Source organism: Toxotes jaculatrix, chromosome 9, assembly GCF_017976425.1.
Source record: "Toxotes jaculatrix isolate fToxJac2 chromosome 9, fToxJac2.pri, whole genome shotgun sequence".
Taxonomy (NCBI): domain Eukaryota; kingdom Metazoa; phylum Chordata; class Actinopteri; family Toxotidae; genus Toxotes; species Toxotes jaculatrix.
In genome coordinates, this window is record NC_054402.1 from 23,839,321 (window position 1) to 23,862,506 (window position 23,186).

Consider the following 23,186-nt stretch of genomic DNA (forward strand, 5'->3'; position numbering starts at 1 on the left):
CAAATTGAAGAAATGGTCAGTTTGCCTTGTGTATAGACTGATGAATACACTTTTTTTTAAAACAGTGATTGTATTTGTGGATGTGGATGTTTTATGTGTGCCTGCTGCTTTGAATTGCCCCTCGAGGGACAAATAGAGCATCTTGAATCTTGAGAGGACGAGGACATGCAGTAGAACTCCCCACATAACATCTTTACACTTTGACATGCTGAATGTAAACTATGTAAACCACAAATATTAGATTTGTAAAAATTTTCAACTCGGGGAGTTAAAAGTATTGTTCTCTTTTCAAATGTGTATGAAAAAAAATCATGCTTGTTTATCACTGACCCAAACACTTCAGCAGCAATAAATCCAGGGGAAAATATGAGCAATAACACAATTCAGCAGAGGAGCTAAATGGGGACAGTGCAGATCAATACAAAAACCACAACCACCTTTTGTCACGTTTACAGAATTTACAGAACGATCCCACAAACAGATGCACACGTCACCACTGAACATGGACATGAGCAGACATCTTGAGGGACTGTGGCAGAGTTTCTATCACAGTTAACCTGCTCTAACAAACATGGCCCTTCAGCCACTCTCATCCTCTCGGCTTGGACTTCGTTTTTCTCTCCACCACTCATTACTCTGTGCACTACAGCCCTCTAGTGGTCGTGTGTCATCTTGAGTTGAATTAATAGAATTTCCTCATTAGTCCATGAAATCTCAGTGTCAGACCTCTTTATGGTGTTACAGAGTGTAATCATTAAAATGGACTTTTTGGGGCCGGTGTCCCCAATACATGGGACAACGAAGCAGAACTGCCTGACAGATTTATTAACCAGCTGACCTATTTATGATCTCACATCTAACTGACTGTTCTCCAGTTACATTTGAGAATTGTGTAGTAGATTAATTTTTACGGGAGAATTCTGTCATTGCACAATTACACAGAGACATAACATCAATACTGAACTATAGCTTTTACTTGGGTCCACTGACAGATGAAGCACATACACACAGACACACACACACCTTGTATGTCTGTTTTTTTTTTTGTTTTCAACAACATGACTGATAGTAGCAGAAATGAAGATCTGTGGTCTTAAAACTGCTGAGTTTTATCTGAAAATGGGCCTTAATATTTAGTGTAATGCCTGCATATGTAGTAATTGTATGTATAATGCAGAATATTTTTTTTTAAATTTCACCATACAACTTGATGTATATGTCTCAGACAAGATTAAAACAATGTTACATACATTTCTGCTTTGCTGAAGATGAGAAAGAGAGTTAAGTAAAAATTTTCCTAAACTATTTAAGTATTGCAGTGTAGAGCTGAATCCAAGTGGAGGCAGCACTGTTGCACATACTCAGTGGGAAAAGGAAGAGTGGAAAAGGAGATTACCTTCTTCAAGTTCAATAAACGACTGTCACTGCTGGGATTGGTCTTAATTTATCACCAGCTGTTGAGTGTGTCCTGGTTGGCATTTATGTTTTCTCCTTCTTGTGTCAGCTGGTGTGTCGACTGTAGTGGTACTGCAACTTTTAATTATGACTTTAACAGGGCTTCAATAAGGCAAGTATCTGTGACTGAACTGGAGTGTTCAAAGCAGAGTTTGTGTTTGGAAACTTTGAGAACATGTGGCCCATGGTCCTCCTCCTCCAAAAGCCAGGTGTACTGTGTTTACACTTAATACAGCAGTCCATGTCCCAGTCTTCAGAGGGTTTACTCAGCAAAGTCATCCAGATAACTCCTGCTTCTTGCAGCAAGCCCTTGATATACTGTTACCTTATCAACTTATTAGCAAACACTTGCCATCTTACACATCCAGCAGACACAAGACAGTAGTATCATCATCATGTCAGAGATGTGTTTCTGTCTACCTGATGCAAAATCCAATTTTCTCTCACTTTACCTCTGCTTTATTTTACTCCAACCATAATAACTGCTTTCTGCTGTTTGATGCTGGACAGGTGGTGTACATGTGGCTTCCCTGAGCTTGTTTGCTGGAAATGGCAAACTGTTGGCTGTGGGACTCAGCCAGAGAAGCTGAGGAACACTATGGAAAGAAGGCTAAAACAAGTGACATTTGATACAAACTTCCCTAAAGCTGCACTTTATAAATGTTTTGATATTAGCATTTGATCAAATGTTTATGTGCAATGTGCAAACCTGAGACAATTAGAACTCAGCTGCTGTTCCCTGTTAATCACAGAGCGTTGTGTTGTTTTCCAGCTAAATGTTTTGGGTTTAAGACCTGCAGCTTTACCGTTTCAGTTCAGTCTCACTCCTATGATCAACCTCCTTTTCAGCAGATATGGCCTTTTGTTTTGCTACAGTCCATCTGCTGAACCTACAAGAACCTACAACCTTAGCAACTACAACAACATGGTGGTGCATTTAGCAGCTAAAGAGCCAGATCAGGAGAGTGAATATTGAACTTAAATTCATCAAGCGAACACAAACACAAGTCCAAATGAATGCTAATGTTGCTCTTTTCAAACTGCTCCAAGGTGGCCGATTAATTAATGCAGGTACATATACAGAAGCAGACATGTAACTTATTCTTCATTTAAAAAACTGTACTGGAATCATAGAGAACGCATCAGTCTTCAAGCTGCAAAGGAAAGGAAAATGATCAGAAACCGTCTCATCACAAGACTTTAGTTTACATCTCTTCAAACCATTAAACTAAATACAGTTTTGATGCTTTTAATCATAGACATTAGGATTTAAAAATGAATGTGAAAATATTCTACAATCAAGCCGGTGTCTGGTGGCATGTTCTGAAATGAATTTTGTAAAAATAATGTTGCTATTATAACTGTTACCTGCAGCACAAGGGTAGATGTATTCTGTCTTAGCCTGGTCACCTAAGAGGAAAAGAACATTTAAAAAAGGGAGAATTAGAGGGTTTAAATAAAAATAATGAATATAAAAATATAATATTTGCTAAACTTTGATTTCCCTCTGACATTGGAACCTGTCTAAAATACTGTATTTTTCTTTTGTTGTGTGAGAGCTCTGAGTGTGAGTTTTACTTGGCTGGTAGTAGTCATAGATCTGGACCACAGCTGGCTTCAGGTTCTGCACTGGCAGCTTCTGTTTGAGCACTAATCTGTGGTCGATGGCTCTACCCTGTGGTAACTGGAAAAGACAGATAATACAATCAGTAACATGTCTGAAAATCATCATCTATTGATCCCCATTGTGAGTTCCTCTCACCTGCCATATGTACACCAGAACCTGATCCTCCTTCTGTTCAACTTGACTCACCAGAAAGGAACCTCTGAGCTGTGAGGAGACAACGCCTCAGTCGGGTCGTTCATCAACAGATGAAAACTAATCCATTTCTACTGAGCTGAAAGTTATTCCAATAACTCACCTGCTTCAAAGACTCTTGGTCTGGGACAAAACCAGAAAGCATTTTGATCTCCAGGATCACCAAGTTTGTAATGATCCCCTTTCCACGATATCTGCGGGAGAACCACAACAACTTGATCTTACTCGCATTAAGCTCTTCACACCTTGCACAAGAGTCTCATTGTAATCTGAGGCTTTCCCAGGGTTTCATGACTCATGATATTTTTTACATAAGTAGTTACTAGAAATAACAAGCAACTAGTTGTAAACATTTCCAACATGTGCCTCTGTGAGTGAAGGTGGACCTGTTTGTTGGTTACTTACAAGGAGGTGAAGCTCAGAGTGAGCTTGGGTCTCTGAGATTTGGTGGTGCAGTTGGTCTCTGATCTGACCTTGACACTGATAGTGGTGTCATCTATAGGAGTTGGGATGTTGTAGTGAAGAGCAATCTGGGAAACAAGTTTTACTATTAAAAGTGAACAAGAACAAGAATCTCAAGAGTTTCTTTTCACATGCTGGTGACTGTTTCGTGTTGTTGTTTGTGAGCGCCAAGCCTACAATCCTAGGGTATTCCCCTGGACACCCCATGTACTTTTAAAGTCCCTCCCACTCCATGTCCTACATGCCATTGTACCCATTAGACTGTTAAATGGACCCAATGATTCCACTGTACTACACACTTCATTTTAAGAGGAGTCTGCAGACAGGAGAAGACGGGACGCTCTACTGAGGACTGACTTATTTTGTGTCCCATGCAGTTTCTTTGCTGACACTGACAATGACCAGATTAAGCCAGTTCATACAATCAGAATGTGCACAGGTGTGTCGTCAACTCCAGTCACACAATAATGGATCAGTTGAACAGAAGATATAAAGATAAAGGTTAAACTGATCAATATCCTGGAATCAAAGTGAAACTAAAACCAAATCAGCGTACAGTAGCAAGCTCATTCCCAGTCCAGGCACGTTTTGAATATACTCTAGGTGTCGGCTATAAATCCAGATGTCGGCTCCTGGAATGACACCCACTTATACCCCATTAAGACACTGGCCGCACAGTGGTGTGAGGGGGTAAATGGCAGAGCTACAAAGAAATAAGATGCACTCTTAATATGTCAATAAGAGATGCAAGTAGATCTGTGTTGATGTATCTAATTTGGAGACCACACCATAGTGACCAAACAACAACAGAGGAAACCATTAGAGGAGAGCTGTGAAGCAGGTAACATTTTCCTAATGTAGATCTATTCAGCTTTACAACATCTAATCTGCTTTATTAAATTTTAATGCTGGTGTACTGTGTGCTATTATCTGTGCAATGTCAATAGAACTGAAATGAATGCTGGATCATAACACAAGACATTTGCAAATGTCAGATACTAACAACACTTGCAAACGCCTGTCATTTGTTGAGGAGTCAAAAACACCCCTGCATAGTCAGTGATCTACATAAGGGACATAAATAAGAAGCCTTCTTATGTTCAACATCACATATGATTTTAACCAGGATAAGACTTTTACCAGGGACGCTAGTGTGCATGTAAATGTCCTCACAGCCAGACTTGGCTTTGTGTTGACATGACATGATGCAGACCAGAAGTTAACTGAAGTTGAATTAAACTAAAATATTATTAACTTACTTGGCACTGAATAGAACCGTGTGCCAGTGAATATCTGGCCTCAGGCATAAATATGGCCAGAAACAGCCCTGGACCTAATAGTACATCCACTGACCTGCACTGACGCACATGCAGTGCCCTTCACCTCCAGGCTGTACTTTCCTGACGTGTCCTGCAGCGTCTTCTCCTGGTAGAGCAGTTTGTTGTCCTGGTTCACGTCAAATGTCAGCTGGCCACTGGGGGACTGGACCGTCACTGTGCTTGAACCGTCTGGACTGAACACCAGAGTGGAGTAAAGAGCCAGAGCCTGAAGAGCCACCACTGTGTCCTACGACCGACACACACATACACACACACACATACACAGGGGTTGTGTTTAGTTATCAGTTTATAGTGTCACACTAAGGACATGAGACACCGACTAAGCCACAGAAATAACTTTGTTTTCATCGTATTTCTCCCAGAAGAGAACACGGTGTGTTTAACTTTAAGTCCAGCTTCATGCTGATGGTACCTGTGTGGAGCAGAAGCCTCCATAATAGTTCTGCTGGCTCGTCAGCCATCTGACGATGCGAGTGGTGTAGCCCAGGTCTTCAGTCGTGGGGGACGCACTGAGTCTGGCCAGCAGCACATAGGAGCTGATCTCCACAGACAGAGAGGCTGAAGTTTCTGTTGCTGTCTGAGACCACTGGAGGAAACCCCCTAAAAACAGCCATCCACACACACACACAGGCACGAGGTGAGCTACATTCACACTAAGTGAAGCCAGAATGATTTCCTTTAGGAGGATGACTCACCTTGTTTTAATGCGACTGTGTCCAGGTGCTGCAGAAGGTGAGCACGGGTCTCTGAGTCTCCTGCCAGGGTGAAGACGTACGCCAGCAGAGCTGTAGTGTAGGTGTTGCTGAGGTCACTGATGGACTCTTTAAGGCAAGAGAGGCTCTTCTTCACTGCAGGATCCTGTAAGAGATTAAAAACATGTTCTGATCATCAAATAACCATTAAAATGACTCTTTCATTATAAATGAGAGATTCATTTATTATCAGATACCCTGATCCCCCTATTTTCCACTGAAAAAGTTAAAGATACCACATCAGTGGACTTTTCAAACAGACTCTTCATGTGGACATGGTAAGCAGGACCACATTAAAGTATTAAAGCACAGGTGTGATTTACTAGGTGCAATGATCCAAATCAAATAGTCAACAGATTCACTCAAATGAAATAAAACAGCACGAGATATAAGAGTGTACTCACATCAACAGAGTTATTCATCTCCAAGAAGGCAGCAGTGATATAAGCAGTGAGAGTCACTTCATCAGACACACCACCCTGTAGACAGGAAGCATCATTCAGATACTGTCATCACTGCACCTCCAACACCCAGGCCAAATGACAGGAGAGCTGATGGCGCACTGAGATTAAACTGAAGTCACAGCAAGACGTCACACACCATTCTGTTGTTGAAGAGTTTTCCAAACTGTTGGAAGCAGCCATTTTCTTGTTGTTTACTCTGGAGCCAAGTCTTGGACTTTTCAATATTTTTCGGGTTGATGTAGATGAAAGACTGTGCTTTGGCAAAAGATCTCACCACAAAAGCCGTCAGCCTGAGGAGATCGAGACAAGGTTAGATAGTCACTGTCAAAATGAAATGAAGAGGTGCATGTGCATATGATTGCATATGATGTTCTCACCAAGAGTTTCCGATTCCTGACCCAAATGTACTGTAAGCATCATTTTCGTGCTTGTAGTTCAGTTGCCTCTGGTAGCCTGTAAAACAATGAAAAACATGCTTATTCTGTCTGTAATGTTCACACATGTTTTGATTTGCATACCGTTTTTGTTATTAAGGTAGTACTTTGATTGGATTTCTGATAGAGTGCTCTGCTTTTATACAGTTTTGAGTGAGCTGAGTTCTGCTTAAATCTCGTATCTTGTTTGGGCAAAATCTCCAAACCCCTTGTCCACTACTACTGAAAATAGTTGTTTCTTTATGCACTGCTACCATGCACATACACTACCATACAACGTTTGGAAAAGGGAAGCTCATCATCAGATCCCATCCTCACAAGCCCTCAAAACTTGTACTGTTGTATACATACAAATATTCTAACTGAATTTATTTGAAAGTTGAATGGGGAAATACCCAAATCAGAAATATTTTTATTTTTTTTTACTTTTATGAATCTGAACTTCCAGGTCACAGTTATCCTGCGGGTTGATCCGAAGACAGCTGGACTTCTTGTTTGAAGCTTTGAAGCTTTACCTCTCATCTGAGAAGCTTCTTGAATGTCTAAAGCTAAGAGAGACTCACCACTGGTCATTAATTTTGTGGCTTTTTCCAAGATGGCTGGGGTCAGCTGCTGTGTATTTTTCAGGTACTGAAGGATGTAGATGTTGGAGGCCAGGAGCGCCATGTTTTGCTCCCCATTTCCACATGGTATCCGTAGCAGCCTATGCAGGTTTTTCAGGGCTCGTCCCAGGATGTCGCCTGCACAAAAACACGGACTCACTAAGCCTGAACATGTGACTGACGGCTACATTAGCCGCTACAAGCATAACACCAAAATCTCCAACCAAACTCTTGGCAGTCAAGTAATTTGATGCAAGGAAAATTACCATGTAACCATAACCAACCAGTGACCATATCACATAACATAACATATTTTGGTGGAAAAAAAACTTTCCATCACAAGTCCAACACTGTTATAGAAGTGCAATGCTAAATCAGTTGAGTACCCTTTTGGGGAAGCTGGTCTGGTGCCTTATCCTAACCATACTCTGACTATGGTGATCACTGACAAACAGTATTGTGTTGCCGGGTACATCAGATCAGAAAACCCTTAAAATAGTTTTGTTTACAGAAAATGACCCTTTTTTTGGTTTTGTTGAAAGAACTTGTTGGACTTGCCTGTTCACCTGCAATGAGGTGTTCGGTTAAAGAAACAAACTAAATGAATTTATCAGTTTACCGAGGACTGACAGTGAAGCACGGGCAGATCCATCAATCACATTCTCAGGAAGCTGTATGTCTATTTCCTCAGTCAGAGCCTCTCCTGTGTACAGACAGAGAACAGAACAGAAGCTTTTAGAGGGAAAGTCGAGTAGCAGTCAGTGCTAAGACAGAGATGTCATTTAGATTTAATGGATGGTTGATGGGAACTAGTCAGACTATAGAAATACGATGGCATCAACCATACTTACCTTTTGGGCAGAGCAGCCAGTTGTAGGTCTTTGTCATCTCAGTTCCCTCAGCCTGAAAGAGGAGGAGGTAGGGAACAATGTTGTATTAAATGCGAAAAATAATGTTTTGGGGATAAACCTTTTCTTCTGTTACCTTCTTTTTCAGGCACCTACCTTTACTATGAGAGATCGTGTGACTACATCGACACGACCTCTGTCTGGCACACTCACAATCTCGTTGTCACATAAAATGTTGGATGCCATAGCCTCAGCAGTCACGGACACATTCACAACCCCTGAAAAAGATCCCAAAATAGTGTGTGAAACTTGATTTGATATTTTTTCAGATCCAGCCAGTGGTTCTTGACATTCATAACCATTAATCCCTTGCATTTGTTGACTTAGATTCTGACTTTTGGACTCACTGCAACCTGCTCTGGTGCTGCAAGTAAAGGAATAGATTTAAAAGATAAGCAGTGAATGAAATAAGTCAGATTCAGTATCACTGTCGAGGGGCAAAAGTGAGATGATAAGAGTGTTCACTTAAAACATTTCTATTTGTATGAGAAAGTTATTATTGGACACATGGGTGGGGAGTTGATTAGAAGGCTGGAAATAGGTGAGGATGCCAGGATCTTGAATTTTTATCAGCTGGACTATGGCAAGTCATGCTGGGGAAGACGGAAAACAATTTGGCCGCCCTGTTAGTCTGTAAAGCTTTTATCTTACAACACCAGTGTGGATAAAAGCTTGATCCTCACCTAAGGCTGAGGGGGCCATTGTCCAGCTGAGGGTCTTGTGCTCGTTGCCACACAAACAGGATGTGTACTGGTCACCAGACAGGGGGGTGAGGGTGTAATCTAAGGAGGGTGCTGGAGTCACACTGACCTGTTTAACCGAGAAAACAATATATTCTATGGCTGGTACATTTATTGATAAGTATCATTAACTATGAAGAAATAACAGTCTGTTCATTTCATACAATTTTATTTGTTTTCAGCCAAAGTAAGCGAAGAATGAAGCTCCATGAAAAAACATGTTGGACCCCATCTGATCCAAACAAGTTCAAGAGGCACAGATAATCATATCGCACTGAAGTGCACTCGGTTTTGCTGTATACAGTATATGGGAAATAATCTAAACATTAAAAACTGTTAATTACAATGTCATTAATACAGATTTAATCTGGGAGAGACAGCTCAGTCTTGACGACCAAAATGTGTTTTGGACTTCAAAACCAGCACATACAGAAGAAGAGTGTCTGGTCACAGTGTTCTTATGTTGTTATATGTTGGAGGCAAGCTATGGTAAACCTGTCATGTCACACTATTGTATGTGTAAAAACATTACCATGATGCATTTGGTCAGGTAGTTGAAGACGGTTGCCTTCAGTTCAAAGTGCTCGCCCCGGATGATGGAGTAGGGCAGGGTGAGCTCCAGGAAGAAGGGCTGGAAGACAGTGATATTTTGACGAGGAGCCAAGCCGAAACCCTGAGGGGACAAACAGAAAGCCTCCGTCTCCCAGGTGGTGATGGTGTCTGGGACAGTGAGGGACACATCCTTTGTCCCAGACTCCCTGAATCAACAGATATACAGAGACACACAGACATTTATTGTCAAAAAGCTAGACTTTCTTTTTAAGGAACACCAGGCATCATTTGTCATGCTGAATAATCAACCTAACCAGTTCACACAGCTGAGAAAACCAGTTTACAATAATCCAAATACGTAAAACTCCATTTTTTTTTACAACTATTTTATTTAGTTATCAAAAACTGGAAGTGGTAAATCAACAATCTTAGATGAACATGCTTTTCTTACCACAAAGAACTATTCTGTTATATCTGTTAAATATATTCACTGTGGAACAAACTGTAAACACAACACTAACTGGTTGTTAGTTGTCATCTAGTGGACACTGAAACAGATTTGAATTGGTTTCATGGAGTCATATTTTCACCCATGTTCAGCTGCTAGAAGCCAACCTTGTCTATGTCTGTCATTTCGTGGTGCCTCTCTAGGACACATGGAATGTGTGCTGGTCTCCTGTTTGTCTGTTTTCCTGCCTGTGTGTACTGCGTGCGTGTGTGTGTCAAAGTCAAAGTCAACTTTATTGTCAAAACCATATGTACAGGTCATACACAGGTTTTGAAATTGCAGTGCTCCCTAGGCCCGCAGTGTTACGGTAAAAAAATAAAATTAAAAACAGTATAAACATAAATAAACATAAGCAGTATAAACAGTATAAACATATCTCATATCTGTGTGTCTATGCCTGAGTGTAGTCGACCTAGTTTCTGCTTCCCACCAGAACTCCTGCTCACCTGTGTCTCGCCACCTCATCAACCACAACCACAGCCAGCAGTACAAGAACATGGGTCCTTCACTCCATTCTTTGCCAGATTGTCTCTTCACATTAGTGGTAACGTGAGGCTGACTCTGCATGAGTTATTTTCTCCTGTGGATTCCACTCCCACTGGCTCTTCAGTCTCTCCACTCCGCCATACCTGGACATACACCCTTACCTGTTCAAGTCTGTCTTCAGTCTCATCTGGCCTGCCCTGCTCCAACGTCAAGGACTTTAATGTTTTGTGGCAATAAATTGCATTTGACTTTATTCCACCTGTCTCTGAGTATGAGTTCTGCTTCTGGGTCTACAACACATCCCTTTAATGGGGCTGATGATGGTGAGAGTGAACCAAAACAGTAAAGCTGTGGGCTGTAAAACCAAAACAATGAGCCAAGAGATGTTCTGTAGAGCTGTGGGAAATTACAGAATCTGCTGATAATTTTCTGTGTTCGTCCTACATGTCAGCCCCTTCACATCATACACTGTCATTTGGTCAGACGTTAATATGAAATACTTCACTGAAAAAAATGTTTTGTTGAATTTATTCAATTTTAATATTGAAAGTGGTTGCACGCAATGCACTCATCTAAATCTAGACGTTTGCAAGTTGACTGTACTTAATATTTTTGAGTCATTTCAAATAAATTATGTAAGTAGTTTCAGCACGAAAATTCTAATTATTTGTTACTCTGATTTCCTTAGTAATTCTAACTAAACCCATGTTTAATTTACTTAAATTTCTTATGTAATTCATATATTGTGGTTAACTAATTTGTTATTGAGCTTTAAATTAAATTGATATTATTCTACATATGTAAAATATGTTAATTGAATTCACAATTTTATTTAAAACAATCAAAATCCATATGTAGATGTGGGGGTGGCCGAGAAACCCGGTATACAACAATGAGTTGTGGCAGTCTGGAGCAATTCCCAATTCCATTTTATTTGACAAAATTAGAGTCTTGTTCAAAAACTTCACAGTAAAAAATGCACATTGGGCCAATCAGAAAGACAAAAGTAAGCAAAAAAGGGGGAAAAAATTCTCAAGAGCACTTCTCAAGTAGAATCAAAATAATACACAACAAAAGAATTCACTCTAAACTGCCTTTCAGGCTATACCCTTAAAGTTTGGGCCTATGGCAGGAGCTGCAATCTAGAGCTGTGTTCAGGAACTGTGCTTCTCTCCTCTAGTCTCCTGCCACCACAGCCTCCTCACTTTTATACTGGTGGACTACACCTTCTCAAGAAATCTATATCAATTATCTCTTCCAGCACACTTACAATAATCCCAATATTAAATAACATATCATCAAATAGAAGTTCAGTTAAACTTACTTTAAAAACACATATTTCTTTTTAAATAATATACTTAAACAGGTCATTTCACCACAAAAGACAAAACACCCCTCCCACTCTACCACACTTGGTGTCTTAGTACAGTCAACTTAAAAAACATGTCTAGATTTAGATGAATGTATTGCGTGCAACCACTTTCAATATTAAAATTGAGTAAATTCAACAAAACATTTTTTCAGTGTTGAAGCTTTAAAAATTTTAGAGTTGTCCTGAAGTTTGAGTATTTAGCACAGTTTAGTAAACGTAACAATCCCAGTCGCATTTGTGCTGGGAACTGTGGGTGAAAAAAAAAAAGGACAGAATACATTCTGGTAAGTGTGCAAATTTACAAATACTACCATGTGGGAAGGTGTGTGATAGAGGCTCACCCAACTTCTACCAGGTTCCATATCCAAGTTTCAGGGAAAAAAGAGCGGACTGTCTCTATTGGTGGTACAAAAGGGTAGACTTCCACCAAGTCTCCATATAACACCATGTCATGCCGTGTTTCCACTCTCCCCGTCTCGCCTTGTCGACCGGATTGGCCGTAATGATGTACGACATGATTTTCTACCAGAGGCAAAAGCCAAAAATGACAAAGTGATCTGAATGAAAGCTGGATGCATGATGGATGAGCAAAAAGAATAAAAAAAAGTAAAGTAAATATGTTACCAGTGATGCGGTATTCTCTTCCTTCAAACCTGAGGCATGTAGGTGTTAAAATGATCAAATTAGTTGCCATCTTCAGTCCTACAAGCTAGAAAGTGCAAGAACATACAGACACCACTGAAAAGTTAATCACATGGTCAACAGCAAACCTGCCAATGTTCCTTAATATTCTTTACCATGTACACTGATACTGAAAATGTTGGATAAAAATTACCTGGAAAGTTATATGAGCGTCACCTGCCACAATACGACTTGGATAAATGAATCTTCTTGGTCTCACATGCAAACACTCTACAGGATCTCGAGCCTCGTATGGAATATGGGATGCTTTTCTGACAGGCAACTTCTCAAATATCTGAAAGAAAGCTATGATTCAAGGTATAAACCAAAAGCCAAAGGTTTGTTGTTTTATAAAGTGACCACAAATGGGGTACTCTTGTGCTGTCCGCTTTTATGACCAAGTACATGAAACATGATGACCAAGTATACTGGCCAAAGCAGACTCATACATACTTTTTAAGAACAGCACACCAAAGATTATGATTATCTAGTATTATCTAGTTAGTAACTCTGATACAAGGACCAGAAATGCTATTGGTGTTTGATCAACATGTAAACCTACACAGAGTTTTTTGAAAAAATTAAAAGATTTATCAGTCAGTTCCAGCCCTCACCCATGGTCATGAGCTTTGGGTAATGACCAGAAGAATGAGACTGCAGATACAGGCACCCAAATGACTCTCGTTTGAAGAGTGGCTGAGCTCACCCTTAGAGGCGGGGTGAAGAGCTCAAACATTTGGAATGAGCTCATAACAGAGCTGCTGCTCCACCATGTTAGAAAGCTGAGGTGCTTCCACTCTTCAGCTGGTTAGGATGTCTCCTGGACACCTCCTTGTGGAGGGGCTCTGAGCTCTGGGAGGAGACATTGGGGAAGACCCCAAATATGCTGAAGGGACTACATATCCCATGTGGCCTTGGAATCTCCCAGGAAGAACTGGAGGATCTATCTTGGGAGAAGGATGCATGGGCTGCCATGCTTAGACTGCTCCCATGATCCACATTTGGATAAGCATGGGAAAATAAATGGATGTATGGAAGGAGATCACATTACAGCTCTGGGCTCAGCATCAGGAAGAGTTGCTACCTGTACTAATGTTATCTGATTATTAACATGGCTTCGTGGACAGCTGGCTGTTTGCAGCAGTTACCTTGTCTGTATTCATTTTCTTCCCTGGCTCCATGATGAGGACGCTCTGGTCAACAGCGCTTATTCCACAAAGAGAGCCTGGCTGGGCTGTTACCTGCATGGTGGTCTGTTCTCCCGGGACAGCTGAGGACGGGGAAAACTCCAGTGACACCTAACAAAGACAAAATTTATCATGCCAGTGTGACAAAAATGGGTATCATGCTTCAGTCTCGTTTTCTGAAATTATTCTGGGAGCATTTGATGACTTTTTCAGATAGAACCAGTAGAGAGATAACAAAAAATGAGGGAGATGTAACAAAAGTCCCCCTTTGGAACCAGGGGTGCTGTGGGTCACAGTCCTCACCTCATTGCTTCAGATGTCTGTAACACCTGTCTGTCAAGAGCCCAGAGTCACTACTTTCTCATTAATTCAGCCGTGGCTGTCCTCATTTAAATTAATGTGTCACTAAATATGCCAGTAAATTGCAGCAAAGGAAAATTTTGCAGCCCAGATAATAAGCTTCATAACTAATAACACAACAGTAGCAAAAACAAAATACTGTGTAGCACGATCCTGGTATTAAAGAAAGCTGGTCAAAATTTCATAAGGCATGCCTCAACAATAATGACAAGCATACCCCTGAAATCTAATCAGTCAGCTGGGGTTAAAGTCATTTGATTCATTACTCGGGTGGTTTCACCAAACATTACCTGTGACTCATCTTTTTCCTGTACTGACCTTATGACTGAAGCATTTCTCAGTATGGAAGTCAGCAGAGCTGGAAATCACGTTTTCACTGGGGAGGACAGCATAAGCCACAACCTGGATGTCTGGTGTCATCTCTGGAGACATTTTCAACATAATGGACACCTCACCCGCACTCACTGAAATAACAAACCAGCTGTTATTAACAATAGTCATCCCCCACACGCCTCCATATATATCAACAAAACCGTTCAACATGTCTGTGTTCTCCTTTTCTTTTATAAGTTGTACATAAATGTAGATGAAGAGTTCAAATTAGATTCTCAACACAGACAAAATGGTCCAGACTCAGTTAATCATTTCAAAGTGAAGAAGCAGTGGTTTTCTGCACTGTGGTGCAGTAAGGTTGGTTCTATACTACACTGGAAACACGAACAGACTGGGCCTAAGTGGATAGAAGTAATTTCTTAAATTCGTGATCAAAGCCAGTCTTTCTGCACCTGATTTATCTTGCACTTCAATTGTTTTAAGTCCTTGCATGACAATGGCTCCTCTGGATAAAACCTGGAGAATTTGAGAGCAAATAACACAGAGAATGAGTATTGTTCCCTCATTCTGAAATCTCATTCCATTTGGCAGCAGATTACAAACAGTCTTTGCGTTTGTGTGCGTTTATCATGCTTGTCATAAAGACATTAGGTGGTACATGGAATAACAGTTCACCCATCACTCACCAGATATATCACATTCACAGAGCCCTGGGTTTCTCCCACTACAGTGTATTGGATGGAGATCTCCTCTTCTCCATCACAGGAAAGTTGCTTATCCTTGCTCTTCACATTCATGGAGCTGACTGATACAGTGTGAGGAGAAGAAAGTTGGGCCATATACAGTGTGTGATCTCCAGCCTTATAGAATGGAGTTTTATGCACATGACGCTGTGGTATCGGTGTGCTGCTTACCTAGATTGTAGAACAGAAATACTGTAAATCAACTCATGGCTGCTGAGCTGACAAACTCCCAGAAACTCCATACTCCCACATAAGTTCCCAAAAAATGGAGGATGCTCATGCAGTACATTAGTCACATTCTCCTTTAGTTTTTGGGAAGAAAGCAATAGAGAAGTAAGCCCTGTAAACACAAATGTCTGTCGCTGACTAACTGAGTGATGAAGTTACGCCACTGGTCGGTCGGCTGAGTGTTGGAGTTTGGAACTGCTGTTCCAAAATGAATTAGTGCGAACATCACGAGGAGGAGCTTTACGGGCAGTGCTGCCCCGTGAGCACAAGGTCAGGCTTTGCCTCTGCATTCTCACCAATCTATGCCTCTCATTCGAGTGACTGCATGGCAGCAGACATGGACGTGAACGAGCTTCTAACTTTCTCTCTGAGGGATCATTTTACAAGTGAATACAGCTGAAGTCACAGTCTTAAAATGTGTGTGGTGATTTTGTCAAATTATAAAATCAGGATTTTAGCAGAGCAGCAGCTTGGAAATGTAAAATAATGTTGCTCTGTGTCTACTAAACATGCACATTTTTGCTAACATGTTTACTATATACTATACTAAGTTACATGTTAACTATGGTGTCATAGGTTTAACATGTGTTTGCAAAATATGTAATTATCAACCTTCTGGTCAACTTGAAGGATTTGTAGAGGAGAAACTTTGGAGGAGCTTTTGGTTTGCATTATCATCTTGTTGGGAAACAGGATGCAGTTTTACTTCAACCTCTTACTTACATGCAGATGGATGCGGCCATTGAAGTTAGATGTATTTAACGAAAAAGCAGCGATACCATCACTGCCAGTTGTGAGGTTCTGTAGCGGATGTGTGAACCATAATTCACCCGTAGACACGTAGACCACCATGTCAGGAATGGGAGTATTATTGTAGTGAACTGCTTTAACCTGTTGGAAGACAGGTTAAAGCGGGTTTAGTTGTATTACTGGTAAACAGGTTAAGTACAACAGGTTAAGTTGTGTTACTGAGAATGCACATGGCTTGAGTTGCACTGAGTACAGAATGACACTGAAGAAGAAAAGATCACGTTTTGCACTTACCTTAGCCTTCACATTTGATCCTTGGTCATAAATCGTAGGTGTATCAATAAAGGACAGTGTCCCAGCTTGATAAGAAAGAAGTAAACGCTTTGCATGTGAAACTGAAATACCTGTAAGAAAGGTTCACTGTTACAGTACAACTGTTTGCTTACCAAATTGTTTAATTAAAAAAAAATCTTTTGTAAAAGACACTATCCAGAGACTTGCCAGTCCCCTCCTCTTCCCCTTTTGCAGAGAAATCCAGTTCATCTTTCAACACCCACTGGTCCAATTTTGTGAAAGTGGACATCTTGAAGGTAAAAGTGGCACAGCCTTTCTTGTCTGCCTAAAAGACAATACGTCTGCTATCACCAATTTAAGTGTAGTACACATGTAATCAAAGTGCAGAAACGTGTGTGTATGTACACCACAGGTATGATTCCCAAAATGGTGAACCATTCCTTTAAATGATTCCCGTTCTGATCTGAAAAAATCTGTACATCTGAGCAAAACAGAGGACCCTTCCTTAAAACCCCCATCACACAACACCTGTAGTGTACAGTGCATGCAGGAAATATTCAGACTTCTGCACTTTTTTCACATCTTGTTGTGTTGCAGCCTTATGCTAAAGTAATTTAAATACTTTTTTCCCCTCATAAGTCTGCACTCAATACCTCATAATGACAAAGCAGAAAAAGAATTTTAGAAGTTTTTGCAAATTTTTGCAAAGGAAAAACTGAAATATCCCTTTGACATAAATATCCCTCAGACTCTTTACACAGTACCTCACTGACACACCTCTGGCAGTGATTACACCCGTGAGTCTTCTTGGGTGTGATGTGACAAACTTTGAACACCTGGATTTGGGGATTTTCAGTCGTCTCTGCAGATCCTCTCATGCTCTGTCAGGTTGGAAGGGACAATCCTGTCTCTGAGATCTGCGGGCGATTCCTTAAACCTCATGGCTTGGTTTCTGCTCTGATTTGACTTGTCAGCTGTGAGACACTATTTAGACAGATGCCTTTCCAAATCATGTCCAATCAGTTGAAGCTCAGGTGAACTCCAATCAAAGCGTAGCAACATCTCAGAGACAATCAAGAGAAATGGGAGGCACCTGAGCTAAATCTCACAGTAAAGGGTCTGAATACTTGTGACAATGTGATGTTTCAGTTTTTCCTTTTTAATGAATTTGCTTTGCTTTGCCTTTTTGCTTTGTCATTATGGGCTCCTGAGCGTAGACTGATGAATTCAAATTATTTTAGCATCATAACAACATATGAATAAAGTGCCGGGGTCTGAATACTTTCTGAATGCACTGTGTGGTAGCAGGTCAGCTAGTGTATGACAGTTTTATATTGGAGGGCATCAACTAATGATACAAACTGTACTTCAGCTTTTTTAAGACAAAGTACAAACCAGTGGCTGTTCAGATCAAATACAGTGAGATCCAAAGTCCTGATCTGTAGATTAAACTGATAAGATGTAAGTGCAAAATATGTCTTGCCTAATGCACTTTTAAATGTGTGCAGTAAGTTATACGTGCAGTGTACATATATACTGTATTGGTATATAGAAGGCCTGTTTCTATATAAATACAGTTTAGGAGATCGTGAGACTGTTGCTATAGTACCTGCTTTCTCTCATTGGAGCATGGGGCCTTTAACTGATGGACCCTGCTATGGTGGTAGAAGCCATAGTGATTGTGTTCAAGAGGTTGGCACACCTTAACTTCCACACTGCCTGGCACAGCCTGTCCATATGTATATCTGATGAGACGTAAATGAAAAAAAAAAAACAACAAAAAAAAACAACAACAACAAAAAAAACTTTTCAATTAAGAATGAGTCATTCACTCACCAAACTGAGTGTAATTTGTCATTTGTCAAGAAAGATGCTTACTTTAGACACACTTCAGTTTTGAATTCTTCCTGTCCAACGTTTAGTTCATCAGGTGCACTTATTTTTAACTCAAATTTGGGCAAAACTGGGGGGGGGGGAGGAAATGCTGTTCTCAGCTTTCTTGCTTAATTCCAATCCATGAGTGATAAAAACAGAACAATGACTTACCATATCGCTCCACCTTGAAGTTGTAAGTCATTATCTGTCTATCAGTCGCCACAGAAATTTGGTAGATTCCTGTACGGACCTCAGAGTTCAAGGAGTAAGAAAGCTGCAATATTTTACCATCCGAGCTTTTGTTCAGCCACTGTCCAATCCTGTTGTTGAAAGCATCCTGTTAAATAAAATAAATACATTCATGACAAAGAATAGTGGACATAACATGCATCTAGTGTCTTCTTTGGAAACATAAGGAGATCATGTAAACTCAGAAAGATCCATCTCTTGCTGAGAGACAGTAGTGACGACCATGCTGCTCACTGTTTCTTTTTTTCTTCAACAAGATGGAAGACAAAACTTTCAGATCACACCCTCAGAGTGAACAATATCAAAATGACCCATGGCAGCTTTATGAACATTTAAAGCCCACTTTGCTTACATATTTCTAACATTATCAGCAAAGGCTGAATCATTACAGATTCACAGAGACTGGTGTATGCTGTACAATGGCAGGTAGAAAGGTTTCACAGGCTTTCTCATGTCTCAGACCACTATCTTTATATCAGGTGCAACATTTTTTTCTGCTATTTGTTTTCATTTATTGCTATTGCACAATAAAGTAACTTTCTTTGAGTTTACTGTTTGCAATTTACAATTATTTTACTCCAGTTATTACTGTCATGTTACATAAATAGGTTTATTCTTGTGTGTAAAATATCTTGCCTCAGTCATCGTCATGTATTTAATCTTTACAGTGGCTTCACTAGAATTCAGACCTCTTCACTTTTCAAGCACTTTGTCTTGTAAATCTAATTTCAAATGGATAAAATGTATGCACACCAATCACCACTCAATGACCCACAATGTACCCAAAATGTATTCAAAATCAAAAACTAAGATTTCTCATTTACAAAAAGACCCTTTCAGACTCTTTGCTGTGGCACTCCAAACTGTGGTCAGGTGAAATTTGCTTTAATTTTCCTTGAGATGTGTCCAGAGCCTGACTGGAGTCCAACTGTGCTAAACTGTATTGTACAATTATCAAACTTTAAAAAGTAACTCTTGATCTAACATCCCCAGTGTATAATGTGTTTAAGTGTGGATGTGTTCATTTTAGTCTTACCTTGATTTCGATGAAATTGTACTGCAACAAAAGGAGAGATATGTTAGGGGGCAGGCTGGCTTGTGTCTTGCTCATCACATACAGTAGTCTCCTAATGAGTCCCAGTCATTTTCTTCATTTCAGAAATCAGTGCCTCATTAGCGATGAGCCGTCTGTGCTCTGTTTTCTTTTCAGTGTGACGCTCAGTGAAGACTAAAGCTTCTCAGTTTTCTTATTTTCATACTTAAAACATATTTAACAAACATTAACACAGTCCTGGTTGTACTACTGACCCAGACATTCATCAGGAGCTAATATGCTGCTTCACTGGGGCACAAATGAAAGCCTGCACCATTATCACACTGTGGTTTATGAATGAAATGTAAAAGGAAGCAGAGACTGTTCAAACACTCACCAGCCGACTGGCAGGTCTCAGCCTGGAGTCCAGTGTAATGACTCTGAAATGCACTGAGAGAAATTCAAGGACATTACATGAAGCTTTTACAGCGGAGTTAAACATCTTTTTTTTTTTTTAACTTTAGAAAAATACTCAACCAAAATCAATGTGAAGCTCCACTTCAGCAGTACATGATAAAAGCTCAGAGTTACCTGTTTGTCCAGGAAGGTAGATTGGTTTATCTGTTTGGATGAATGTCATCAGTGGATGGAATTGGATCTTGACTTTCCTGACGTCTTTTGAGTAAAACGTGTCACCTTGTACCTCCACCTGAAACCTCTGCACCTCTTCATGCTGCACAATAGGAACCTGTGACAGGAAGATATTTGATATACACCAGTCAAAGAAGCCATGAACTCTTACTGAAAAAACTCAAGAGCCTTGTAACAGTGTCACTTTATCAGTTTAAAACCCAAAGTCACAAACCAGCATTGCATTGTATAATTATTTGTGTTTTTAGGGTGGGCCGTTTCTTACGAATGTCATACTGGATAAGTTATAAAATCCTGCTGAGGGTTGACAAGATAAGCAGCTGTGGATTGTGTATTCTGAGAGCTGACCTGAAATGCAACGCAGGTATGAAACGCTTCACTGGATGCCTTCTGGAAGAGGGTTGTGTTCCCCTCTTGGGAGATCAGAGTGACGGTCATGAGCAGATTCTCGTTGGGCTGCATTAGACTCGCACAGAATTTGGTTTCAGCTCCAGCTTCGAGAACCGCAGGAATGGCGACCATATACTGCCTGTAGACACACAAACATACACACATGTCGTGGACACAGCTCTGGATCTGACATATAAGAATCTCCAGCAGAAATTATTATGCAGCAAAACAGAATTATCCAAGAAACGTGCTGGCACTGAACTGTCGTAACTAAATTACACAAAAGACAACATGCTATTGTCAGTTTTTCTGAAAGCTCAGGTAAACTTACGGATTTGCCAACACTTGACCCACACACAGACAACTCAGGCAGGCAAACAGTTTCCATGTTCTTATCTGTGCCACAGAGAGAGCCATGACTGACTGAGATGAGCCTCAGAGCCAGCATCTGTTAAAGACAAGAGACAAATGCCTCAAATGTGTCCTTTCACCCTCTGTACACTAACACACTCATCATTTCTGTGTGTCCTTTCAGTCAATCATTTACAGACAGGACTGAAATCCTGATGCCACACATATCACATATCACATATCACACATCCAGATGCAGGGCATGGAGGAGAACTTTTGAACCAGGCTGTTCATTTACAGAAGAATCAACAATTCATCATTAGTTGCAGCCATAGTCTGCTGATTTCTCTGTTTTGCTAGTCTCCATTTAATTTTAGATTCTTCATTAACATCTGGCAATAACATCTTATGTAAGAAAGAGCTGTGTTCTTTTAGTTGTGATGTGACCGACAGTGATGTCTATGAGCCCCTACAACCAACTCACATAATAGGATGATGAATTCTTCTTCATCCCACCACATCACATGGAGTACAGCTACTGCAACTATACAGCAATTTATTTTCCACTCTAACACACTCCATCATGAAGACTGATTGGTTGCAATAAAGAAAATGAATACAAGTGTTAGTGTTTCCTCAGTGTAACTGATGTATCAGTGACTTCAGTTCTGCAGCAGTGCCCTTTACACTGTGTGGGATGTTTGATTTTGCCATTTAAACAGTGCTTTTCCTGACTGACTGGTAAAAGTAGATTACTTTCTAGTAAACAACCGATGTGGACTTTGTGGTCAACCTCAAACAATGATGGGTTACAACACCCACAAGTGCAACACTCACGTGTGTCCACTATTTGTCCATTGCTGCCCTCATGGACGGGGACAGCAGCCACTCCTTTGAGGGCAGCAATGTGCACATACTGGACAGAGCAAACAGATGGTTTGAAACAGGAGAGAAGAAGCTCATCTGTGTCAGACTGGAATAACACCCAGGCACAGGGGGAGGCCTATGACACCACTTATTGTAAGACTCGGGGGAGAAGGGAAGAGGACACAGGCGCAGAGTCAGAGTGTGAGGAATCAAAGAACGGTTTTAATCAGTCCAGGTTCGATACACAGATAATCAGTCCAAGGAAGCAAAGGTATCACAGGGAAAAGGCAAGTTCAAAATCCAGAAATCCAGGCAGGGGTCATACACAAACACTAAGTCACACTAGAACACGAATGGGAAAAGAACGCTGGAAAGCTTGGTCAACAACACACAAGACAATCTGGCGACGAATGCAGGGAAGACGAGGACTAAATACATCAGGGGGAGGTGAGTCAATTACAAACAGGTGAAACACATTAGGAGAGGAAGGGTAATCAGGAAGTGGGAGGAGCACACGGGGAGAGGGGAAAGTCGAGACACCTGAAACGAGAGGAAGAACAGTGAACAACTGGAAAGATATAGTCAAAAATAAAACAGGAAACCCAAAATCCACAAAACAAAATAAGGGCGCCCTGGCTCCCCAGAGTGAACCCTGACACTTATCAGTGACTGAACCCAGATTTATGCTCGGTGCAAAGGGGGTGAATAGGAAATCCCCATAAATCCCCATGACACTAGTTTGGATTCACAGCACCCCTGAAACACCAGGCGGATGTATATTGTGTGATCAGGCTGCATCATGCTTTACTATATTCTCAATTTTAACCAGGTTCACATTTTGTCTTTATTAATAGATAGCAACAATAGACCACTGGCAGGAAACAAGGGAGAGAGAGAGGGATGCACCAAAGATCCTGGGCTGGATTCGGACCACGGATGAAGAAACAATTTTGAGGAGATACATGTCTGGCATGACGCAGCAGGTAGTTTATGACCAAACCACACACTGATTCATGTGACTTAAAGGCTCACATCTGACCTCAACAACCCTCAGGGTGCTTTAAAGACCCTAAAACAGGTGTCTCTGTGGACATATACCAGGATTTGATGATGATGTTGAGGTATGATGTTTATCATGTTAACTGTCTTGGCTTAGCATGTTACCATGCTACCATTTGCTAATCAGCACGAAACACATTGTGCAGATGAGGCTGATGGGAATGTCATTAGTTTTGCATGTATTTGGTCAAAGTACTGGACAAATTAACATTTTGACCTGATGATGGCACCAGATGAAAAA

General features: G+C 40.7%; 1 protein-coding gene across 1 annotated transcript; it reads right to left on the reverse strand.

The window, feature by feature from the left end:
* Window positions 1-1,054: 1,054 nt before the first annotated feature.
* LOC121186889 (alpha-2-macroglobulin-like) lies at window positions 1,055-21,130 on the reverse strand. Its single transcript, XM_041045768.1, has 36 exons — window positions 21,000-21,130; window positions 20,627-20,807; window positions 20,219-20,375; window positions 20,025-20,077; window positions 19,631-19,651; window positions 18,517-18,682; window positions 18,349-18,433; window positions 18,080-18,215; window positions 16,678-16,795; window positions 16,471-16,580; window positions 16,150-16,317; window positions 15,142-15,369; window positions 14,908-14,971; window positions 14,441-14,586; window positions 13,724-13,873; window positions 12,730-12,870; window positions 12,519-12,603; window positions 12,236-12,416; window positions 9,509-9,734; window positions 8,920-9,046; window positions 8,333-8,454; window positions 8,180-8,231; window positions 7,948-8,031; window positions 7,290-7,466; window positions 6,670-6,745; window positions 6,429-6,582; window positions 6,233-6,310; window positions 5,772-5,934; window positions 5,489-5,676; window positions 5,090-5,302; window positions 3,680-3,804; window positions 3,378-3,468; window positions 3,218-3,286; window positions 3,034-3,139; window positions 2,824-2,865; window positions 1,055-2,609 (listed from the first exon to the last, which is right to left on the reverse strand). The coding sequence occupies exons 1-36, from the start codon at window positions 21,083-21,085 to the stop codon at window positions 2,605-2,607; spliced, it is 4,374 nt and encodes a 1,457-aa protein (XP_040901702.1). The 5' UTR covers window positions 21,086-21,130; the 3' UTR covers window positions 1,055-2,604.
* Window positions 21,131-23,186: the final 2,056 nt, after the last annotated feature.